This window comes from Ostrea edulis, chromosome 5 (genome assembly GCF_947568905.1).
Source record: "Ostrea edulis chromosome 5, xbOstEdul1.1, whole genome shotgun sequence".
Classification (NCBI taxonomy): Eukaryota; Metazoa; Mollusca; class Bivalvia; order Ostreida; family Ostreidae; genus Ostrea; species Ostrea edulis.
Window position 1 is genome coordinate 30,744,833 of NC_079168.1, and position 11,310 is coordinate 30,756,142.

At 34.2% G+C, this 11,310-nt stretch overlaps 1 protein-coding gene across 1 annotated transcript in view; it reads right to left on the reverse strand.

The window, feature by feature from the left end:
• Nucleotides 1-8,234: 8,234 nt before the first annotated feature.
• The window catches only part of LOC125649931 (40S ribosomal protein S17-like), a 10,411-nt gene continuing 7,335 nt past the window's right edge, over nucleotides 8,235-11,310 (reverse strand). Inside the window, exons 3-5 of the mRNA XM_048877797.2 lie at nucleotides 9,947-10,052; nucleotides 9,241-9,309; nucleotides 8,235-8,336 (exon numbers count right to left, since the gene is read on the reverse strand). Of these exons, the coding sequence (XP_048733754.1) occupies nucleotides 8,259-8,336; nucleotides 9,241-9,309; nucleotides 9,947-10,052 (253 nt within the window). The 3' untranslated portion in view covers nucleotides 8,235-8,258. The remainder of the gene's footprint in view (nucleotides 8,337-9,240; nucleotides 9,310-9,946; nucleotides 10,053-11,310) is intronic.

Here is an 11,310-nt window from a genome sequence, read left to right on the forward strand (position 1 = left end):
TATCATACAGGGACCAGAAATACTATCAAAAAGGAACCAAAAAATACCATTATCATACAGGGAAGGATCAGAAATACCATTATCATACAGGGACCAGAAATACCATCATACAGCTCAGAAATATCATTATCATACAGGGACCAGAAATACCATGATCATACAGGGACCAGAAATATTATCATACAGGGACCAGAAATATTATCATACAGGGATCAGAAATACCATCATCATACAGGGATCAGAAATAGTATACAGAGATCAGAAATGCCATCATGACACAGTACCAGAAATACTATTATACAGGGATCAGAAACACCATTATCATACAGGGACCAGAAATACCATCATAAAGGGATCAGAAATATCATCATAGAGGGACCAGAAATACCATTATCACACAAGGAGGGACCAGAAATACCATTATCATACAGGGATCAGAAATATTATTATACAGGGATCAGAAATACCACCATCATACAGGGATCAGAAATATTATTATAGAGGGATCAGAAATGTCATCATGATACAGGGATCAGAAATACCATTATCATACAGGGAAAGAACAGAAATAGCATTATCATACAGGGAAAGACCAGAAATACCATTATCATACAAGGAAGGACCAGAAATACTATTATCATACAGGGACCAGAAATACAATTATCATAAAGGGATCGGAAATATCATTATCATACAGGGATAAGAAATATCATTATCATACAGGGACCAGAAATACCATTATCATACAGGAACCAGAAATATCATTATCATACAGGGACCAGAAATAATATCGTACAGGGACCTCAAATACCTTTATCATACAAGGAGGGGCCAGAAATACAATTATCATACAGGGACCAGAAATACCATCATACAGGGATAAAAAATACCTATATCATACAGGGACCAGAAATACCATTATCATACAGGGGCCAGAAATACCATTATCATACAGGGAAAGACCAGAAATACCATTATCATACAAGAAAGGACCAGAAATACTATTATCATTCTGGGACCAGAAATACCATTATAATACAAGGAAGGACCAGAAATACCATTATCATACAGGGACCAGAAATACCATTATCATACAGGGATCAGAAATATCATTATCATACAGGGACCAGAAATACTATTATCATACAGGGATCAGAAATACCATTATCATACAGGGTTAAGAAATATAATTATCATACAGGGATAAGAAATACCATTATCATACAGGGGACAGAAATATGATTATCATACAGGGACCAGAAATATAATCATACAGCGATTGGAAATATAATTATCATACAGGGATAAGAAATATCATTATCATACAGGGACCAGAAAGATCATTATCATACAGGGACCAGAAATAATATTATCATACAAGGATCAGAAATACCATTATCATACAGGGGCCAGAAATACCATTATCATACAAGGAAGGACCAGAAATACCATTTTCATACAGGGATCAGAAATATCACCATTTTCATACAGGATCAGAAATATCATTATCAGACATGGGCCAGAAATACCATTATCATACAGGGACCAGAAATACCATTATCATACAGGGATAGGAAATATAATTATCATACATTGGCCAGAAATACCATTATCATACAGGGAAAGACCAGAAATACCATTATCATACAAGGAAGGAACAGAAATACTATTATCATACAGGGAGCAGAAATAACATTATAATACAAGGAAAAAACAGAAATACCATTTTCATATGGGGATCAGAAATACCATTATCATACAGGGGCCAGAAATATCATCATCATACAGATACCAGAAAAACCATTATCATACAGGGACCAGAAATACCATTATCATACAGGGACCAGAAATACCATTATCATACAGGGATCAGAAATACCATCCTACAGGGATCAGAAATATCATTATCATACAGGGATCAGAAATATCAATATGATACAGGGATCAGATATACCATTATCATACATGAACCAAAAACACCATTTTCATACAGGGACCAGAAATACCATTATCATACAGGAACCAGAAATACCATTATCATACAGGGAAAGACCAGAAATACCATTATCCTACAGGAACCAGAAATACCATCATATAGGGACCAGAAATATCATTATCATACAGGGATCAGAAATACCATTATCATACAGGGAAAGACCAGAAATACCATTATCCTACAGGAACCAGAAATACCATCATATAGGGACCAGAAATATCATTATCATACAGGGATCAGAAATACCATTATCATACAGGGATCAGAAATATCATTATCATACAGGAATCAGATATACCATTATCATACAGGGATCCGAAATACCATTATCATACATGGTTTTTGTCTGTATTGGTGGTCTTTTGTTTCACAAACACGTCTCCTTGGAGGGATTTGATTACAACTGTCTCCAAATTATGTAATGTTCATTAGATCTAGTAGTCATTGAAAAATAAAATATCATAGCTTACTTATTTAAACAATAAAATGCTTTCTTCATTGTTTCATCTGGTGATGAAGGTAGCAATCATTGTAGATTTTTTTTTTTACATTACCCACATTTTTTCTGCAATGCTAACTACCTTCATTTTATTGTTTACTATTATATTATATGCATCGTTTTGAAATAAAAAACTAGATTTTAAGTACTAAAATACCCTATGGTTGACCCATTCGTTACGTTAAATGGAACAGCCAATGCACCCTTTGACCTTGATGACACTCCATATTTGGTAATGATTATACAAGTGGTATTAAAAAACCAGATGGAATTAGTTTGCAACAAACATGCATTCATTGTTGCAGATGAAAGCAATGTCAATTTCAATATAAGAGAAAAGATTCAATGAATGTCAATATTTATGATGTAAATGTTGAAATATTGTGTGTCATTATATTTTATGCAGTTCAGTCTGTAACAAAACAAAAAATCAGGAAAAACAAGAGGCCCATGGGCCTAAAATCGCTCTTCTGATACATTGTAGAACAGGCAAAAATTCTCACTAACCAAGATCAATTAACAAAGTTTGATGATGTTAAGTCAACTAGTACCTGAAAATTTAAATGTAACTGTCCAAAAGTAAGTCACGGTGACCTACTTTTGGTCGACACACTGAAGACTCAAGATGCATCAACTGACAAGTCAAATAGTATTCAAATATAGCCGTCAAATTCCAAAAATAGGTCATGGTGACCTACTTTTTGGTCGACACACTCCAAAGACTCAAGATGCATCAACTGACAAAGTTTGATAATTGAAGTCAAATAGTATCCGAAATATTCAAATATAGCCGTCAAAATCCAAAAATAGGTCGTGGTGACCTACTTTTTAGTCAACACACTCTGAAGACTCAACATGCATCAACTGACAAAGTTTGATAATTGTAAGTCAAATAGTATGTGAAAAATATTAAAATATAGCCGTCAAATTCCAAAAGTAGGTAACAGTGACCTACTTTTTGATCAACAAACTATGAAGACTCAACATGCACCAACTGACAGAGTTTGATGATCCTAGCTTTCATAGTGTCCAAAATATGCATCTAAAATTGAAAATGTGAAATTTGAATGTCTGTAAAAAGTAGGTCACCTACTTTTTTTAATAACTAAGTTTCGAGGCCTCTAGACGCATCAACTTACAAGGTTTGATGATTCTAAACCTTCCGGTATCTGAAATAACAACCTAAAATGTATTCATAAAATTCAGAAAGTAGGTCATGGTGACATACTTTTCACATGACACACTTCAAGGTCCCATGATCCATCAACTGAAAACTTTTGATGATCATAGACTCAAGTGTCCAAGATATGCATCAAAATCCATTTAATAATAATTACCTGCGAAATTCAAAAAGTAGGTCACCATGACCTACTTTTGAGACAACATGATATTAGGTCCTAAGATGCATCAACTGACAAAATTTGATGATCCTAGTCCTTATACTACGCAAAATATCAAAGTTTTAACAAAACAAAATTTAAGGTCAACTTTGAAGTGACCTTGAGACAACACCCTTTGCTCCCGGATGATGCCTTGAACAATTTCTTATCTACAACCTATCCTCATCCTTGTGCATAAGTTTGGTGATAATTTGCCCAGTGGTTCTTGAGAAGATTTTTTTAGCAACCACTACTTTTGTTTGCATTTTCCCAATTATCTCCCCTTGTTAAAGGGTCACAACCCTAGTTTTAGTACAAATGAAAGACCTTGGCCCAAGGATACCCTGTGACAAATTTGACAAAAATTGGCTAAGAGGTTCTTGAGATATAGCCCTTTTTCCAAAAGGTTGACGCACACCACACGCCAGACATATGGCCATATGATTAGCTCTTTGAGCCTTCGGCTCAGAAGAGCTAAAAAGGAATAAAGTATTTTCATATATTAACGTAGTTCCACACTCGTGTGACGTCATAGGATTTTGCAAAGTCAATAATTTAATGATAAGAACATAAATTTTGTTGGAATCTTTTTCAATAGTTATTGTAAAAAATCTTGTTAGCCATAAAATAATTCAAAATTCTTAGTTATATTTGAATAGTCAATTATATGTTTCAAAATATTGAATCCAAGGACAATAACTCTGTTTTCATTCAATTATTTATCAAGTCCATAATGCGATATATTTCCTTTATTTTTGACAAACATTTTACCAAGGTGATAAGGAATCATTATCTGTGTTTTTTCATGAAATTACATACAATTTTAATCCCGAGTGATTTAAATAGCTCAGCTGTATGGTGCCAGACTTCAGTTTTTGATGGGGGTATACATAATCTGGAAGCTATAGATTTGAAATTATTAAGGAAAGGTATGGATTTTTCCCCATGAATAACTATAACAGATGTAACTCTACTAATATAAACAGAAATAAAGTGCACCGCCACGGCACATGATACGCCCGTCACATATTCTTAACATGAACATATCACCATGAAGAGATAGGTATGCATGGAACCAAATGTCAACCTTCCTTTAAGAATCTTACCCACTTTATGGCCTCATGTGACATTGCTTCAAATATTGATAATGTAAGCTTAATGATTTTTAAAAGGATATAAAAACATTTTCCCAAATGTTTTCAATGAAATGATTAAAGTGCAAGATAGCCCTTTATCCAAGCAAACAACTTACAATAAATGGGAGTACTCAAAAAGGTTGATTTATTCAACATATCAAAAAATACATATATCAGTATCTGCCTTTGTCAAATCTTCAAGTATAAAAGTAAAATATGCATGGTGATGTCAATATAAATAAATATAGATTAAAAACGGTTATTTCAAACACTGGTGCATCTCCTATGGTGTAGTTATTAATTAGAAAAAAATAATACATCATATATTTCTCAACTGGTTGTGTTAGACTTGAGAAATGCACATCTGCAGCTTTGCTCATTGTATTTTAAGGAATGAAGAACAATGCACAGCGTAATAAAACATTAGTCATTATGTTTATTCTTAGACTGTAAAACTGTCATCTTAGTGAGACATGACAATCTGCACCTTGTTGTTGAGATATAAAATAAAAATATATTTTACAATATCATATTAATTCTTAAACTTTATACCAAATTAACTTTCAAAGTAATGGCTACCAATTAGAACTGTTCTAAAATTTGACAGATCAATTAGAAGGCCAGATTCCTCTGCCCAATTCCCGATTGCAAGAGATATAGATAGCACCTCCTTGATCAGATTGCTGTAACAGAAATCTTCTAAACTCATTAATTAATCTGTAATTTGACAGAATGCAATTTTTCTGTTAGCAAAATGCCTCCTGAATTGCTTGATAATTACACCCATGGGACAAGGGAAATTTCTCTTGTTACTGACACAAAAGAAATAATTTGTTTGTTATATACTGCTGTATAGTACAGTGTATATAATGAAGAATGTGTAGTTTCTTGAATTAACATTTTTTAATATGGTTATTGCAATACTATTTCATCTGTTCAGATTTACACAAATGCCCAATCTGCAGCTTTGTTCATTGTATATCTTTTTTCTGAACAATGCCACAGCCATAACAAAACATCAAAATACTAATCATTAAAATAGGCCTTTATACATATTGCAACCATTTGTTGTCTTAGTGAGAAATGATACTCTGCATATAGGTTGCTGAGAAAAAAAATTAAAAATTATACAGTACAATGTCAAATTAATTTTGAAAATAAAGACTAACCACAACAAACAAATTCACTTTCACAAATAATTTCTGGTATATCTGCAATTAAGAGGCTAAGATCTCTCTGCCCAATTCCCTAGAGATAAAGATAACACCTGCTTGATCATGTTGATCAGAGATGCTCTACACAAAACTCATTAATTAGTCTTGTCAAAATGCCCTTTGCATGCTACTCCCATGGGACAAGTGGAATTTCTCATGTTATTGTTAGAAACAAAGGAAACATTACATAGGCTAAAAAAAAGCTGTACAGTATATCATAAAAAAAATATGTGTTTTCTTGATGTAACATTTTTGAATGAGGTTTTCTACAAAACTCTTATATGAGTAGGGATTGTACCAATTATAACATACTTTTTTCAAAAAATCACTTCAACTAAATGTCACAGTGACCTTAAAGTACAGTGCGACACACCTTCTACCTAAGATGCATAAGATGACCAAGTTTCATAATTCTAGATCAAATAGTTTTCAAGTTATGAGCCGGACAGGGTTTTACCATATTTGGCCATATCTTCTTAATTAAAAGTCACAGCGACCTGGTTTTAATGTACGACACACCTTCTACCCAAGATGTATCAACTGACAAAGTTTGATTATTCTAGGCCTTATAGTATTTAAGTTATGAGCCGGACATGAAAAAGCTAACAGACGGACAGACGGACGGACATGAAGGCCATAACATAATACGGCCCGTCTTAAGACGGGCGTATAAAAATGGTATGTAAACCATGTTATAAGGAAAATGCGTCCACATTTGTTTGTTTTTTAACATTTTGGGGAATAACGCTAATTCAATAATTTTCCACATATTATTCTAAAACTTGATGAACATATTGAAAATGACATGTGTTTTAGTTATTGACATGTTTCCCGATAAATAAATGCAATTCAAAAAATATTTTGTTGTTTTTATATTAAAATAACAACAAATAACTGTTTCCAATGAATTTCATAAAAATCTACATCGGGGTATATGACTTTAGTGGTGTATGTAATGAAAATTAATATGGAAACCCTTAACTGTTTTGCCTTTTTTCATTAATCTGAATGTTAATTTATTGATTCCAAACAAAAAAATGCTACCTAAACCCCAAAAATCCAGGACCTACCTTAATAAAGTTTCATAACTCATACATATTCTGGGAAAGTTTTGGTTTGCAGTTTCTTAAAAGTTTACTTGTATAACTTCTACACAAATGAAAATATGCATCTTCATGACTCAGCAATGTTCAGCGTAGGTTTAAGTTCAGATCCTCCTATTGAGTTCGTGTAGAACATGCAACATCATGGAATACACGGCATGATGTGGTACACTTAAGTCCGCATCTCTGTTTACCCAATTTCACATTTATTAATATATACGAGTTGAATATGAATCTATTGACTTCAAAATAAGATCTCTTTGGCAGCAAGGAAATTTTGATACCCAAAAAGAGGTCTTGTCACAAGGAATTATCACGTGAAATATGAAAGCCCCATCACCATCCATTCAAAAGTCATGGCAGTTTAATGGGTTTTTTTTCAAAAGTTGGTTAAATACAAATTTTGATTAAAACACTCACTTGAACAAAACTAAGTGGGAGAGATTGACAGATGTCACCATTAGGAGATTGAAAGTTAGCGACACTTTTCAGCCTACTGTGAAAGGATTTCGTGATTGACTTTCATATAATATGCAGTATACCCATTCATTCGGTAAATAGAATAGCTTGTGTTCTCCGTGGAGTTCCTTATAATGCATCTATCCGATTCTATCAGTATACTACAGCTTACATCATAGAATCCATCCTAGCTTGTGTTCTCCATGGAGTTCCTTATAATGCATCTATCTGATTCTATCAGTATGCTACAGCTTACATCATAGAATCCATCCTAGCTTGTGTTCTCCGTGGAGTTCCTTATAATGCATCTATCTGATTCTATCAGTATGCTACAGCTTACATCATAGAATCCATCCTAGCTTGTGTTCTCCATTGAGTTCCTTAAAGTGCAACTATCCAATTCTATCAGTATACTACAGCTTACATCACAGAAATGACAGACAATGACTTGTTGGGCTTAGTTAATTTTATTTTACATTCGTGGCTGTCTGTAGCCCTGAACAGTTGCAATAGGTTGTGTGACCTGCAGACCTTGAAGGTTTCCAAAATCCTACAAAAGAAACAATAAAATCAAATTGAATGTTTTAAAACATAACAAGCATAGAATCTCTTGTGAAGACTATATAATTTCCCTGGTTATAATGTACTGTATACAAAGATCAGGACTACATGACAATCCACATAAATCTAATGTTAGACTGTCTGATCTACACATAAGGTCAGATTGTCTGATTTATATGACAGTCCACATTAGATCAGATTAAATCTTTTCACCTGCTCACATCACGTATCCAACAATATCTAATAATAATGAGTGCCAATCAGAGCACAGCAATTCCCGAAATTTGGTGAGAGTTGATTGAACACAATTAATTCCCTAAGTTTGGTGAGAGTTGATTGAATACAACTAATTCCCTAAGTTTGGTGGGAGTGTTTGTATACATATACATATTGGTCTTCACATTCCTCAGCAATTTCAGTTTTATGGCAAAAAATCAGTTTGGAGAACAAAGCTTTCCATATCATGTTGCAAATCATACTGAAGGACAAATTCATGCATTGTTTCAATTACACTGCATGTAAAAGCTATGTTGTAGCATGAAACAGATCAACAAAGAGTTTGATGAGGAGGGGTGGGGGGGGGGCCTTTAATTCATAATTTTCTACATATGTCATGACACATTCTAATCCTTTCCTTTCCACTAACACTCCAAGGAGACATATGTCACTGATTTGATTGGTTAACAAAGATTGTAACCTTGGGTCACCAGCATGTGACCTCAAAATGATGTTGTTTTAAAATTCTTTGTGCTTTCATCTAAGCAAATATGGATATGTTTCTTCAATTACAATGAGGATAGTCCGATTGTTAGGATTTATCTAGGTACCTGTAATTTTGATGTGCGATGAAACCACAACTACAATACAACATCTTGTATTAGCAAAGTACTTACCAAAGATTTCAACATTTCTTTAGTGTCGGGATCAACTTCAATAACGTCATGTTGATCAATGTAGGAGATCTGAAAAAAGGAAAATAAATCAATGAAAGAGAGAAGGTGGGGGAGAGAGGGAAAGAAACAAGAACAGTTTGGAAGGAAGCTAATGATTGATTGATTGTTGTTTTCCGCCACACTCAACAATTTTTCAGTTATCTGGTGGAGCCCAGTTTTTGTTGGTGGAAGAGAGAATCCAGATACAATGTACCTGGGAAGAGATCACCAACCTTCTGAAAGTAAACTGGAAAACTTTCTCACTTACTGGCGCAAGCAGGATTCGAACCCGCGCCGACAGAGGTGAGAGGCCATGTGATGTTAAGCGCGATGCTCTAACCACTCGGCCACTGCATGAAATATTTACACCACTGCAGCAGTTTGGTTTATATTTAAATGAAGGCAGACAGTCCCTTTTACCAATGCAATAATATTTGAATTTCACAATATGCTAAATCATCTAATCTCTGTCATATAAATCATGGGCACTTAAAATCAAAAAGTTACAAAGTTGAACAACACTCTTTATGTGAGACAGTCTCAAGTCTTACTTGCACATCATGTGCCTATACTCTACCAAACACCTCATTTACAGTGTTTAGTTGTACAATATTTACCTCTGGGACATATATGTTTATTCATGGTGTTTAGTTTTAACAATAGTTACCTCTGGGACGTAGTTGTCTCTGCGTTCACGCTCCTCCTCTTGCAGTTTGATGGAGATACCTCTCACTGGCCCCCTCTGGATACGTTTCATCAAATGTGTGACAAATCTACAATTACAAAGTTACACTGCAAGTTTGCCCCAACTCTAATCAACTACAAGAATTAGCTCCCGTCATACTTCCTACTAAATTTTAAATACATTAACAATATAACCTGCTTAACAATAACCAATAGCAGCTTGTTAGCCGAGTTGCAACGAAGTTGAACTCGGCTATTGGTTTGGTGATGCGGGCGGGCGGGTTGGCGGGCGGTTGGGCGTCAACAATTGGATTCCGGATGATAACTCGAAAAGTTTACAATCTAATCAAATGAAACTTCGATATATTGTTGGGTACCAGGTAAGGAAGACCCCTATTGATTTTGGAGAAAAATGATCAAAGGTCACAGTGACCGAAAATAGAATGAAAATTTCAGGAAAATTTGGTTTCCGGATGATAACTCCGAAAGTTTAAATCCAAATCAAATGAAACTTTGATATATTGTTGGGTACCAGGTAAGGAAGACCCCTATTGATTTTGGAGAAAAAAGGTCAAAGGTCAAGGTGACCGAATATAAAATGAAAATTTCAGAAATATTTGGTTTCCGGATGATAACTCAGAAAGTTTAAATCCGAATCAAATGATACTTGAAGATATTGTTATGTACCAGGTAAGGAAGACCCCTATTGACTTTGGAGAAAATAGGTCACAGTGACTGAAAATAGATTTAAAATTCCAAAAGGATTTTGGTTTCCAGAGGAAACTCGAAATTTTCTAATTTGAATCAAATGAAACTTGGATATATTGTTGGATACCAGCAAAGCAAGGCCCCTATTGATTTTGGAGAACAAAGGTTAAGGTCACAGTGACCGAATATAGATTAAAAACTTCAGACAAATATGGTTTCTGGACAGTAACTCGAAAAGTTTAAAACTGAAATTAGTTCTTCACAATTATAAATATACCACGTCATTCCTGGCTTTACAATGTATCCCATGCAACTCGGCTCATGCACCCCTGGGTGCATATACTGATTTTTTTTTGTTAAGACTGGGACAAAACTTTAAATGTTACATGGTGTGAAATATGGATTAGTTGCAAAAAATACAATTAGAAAAATCCAGAAAACTGAAGACCATGGGAGAGATAAATTTCATAAATGTGAAAAATGTCTATTTCAACACCTTGAGCATGATTCCTCTCTGATACTACCCTATGATAAGTATTTGTTCCTACTATGCAAGTACATAAATTATATTTTGCAACACAAGATTTCAACAAAGAGATACAACTACAGTGCAACTCAGAAATTGCGTATTGTACAGGC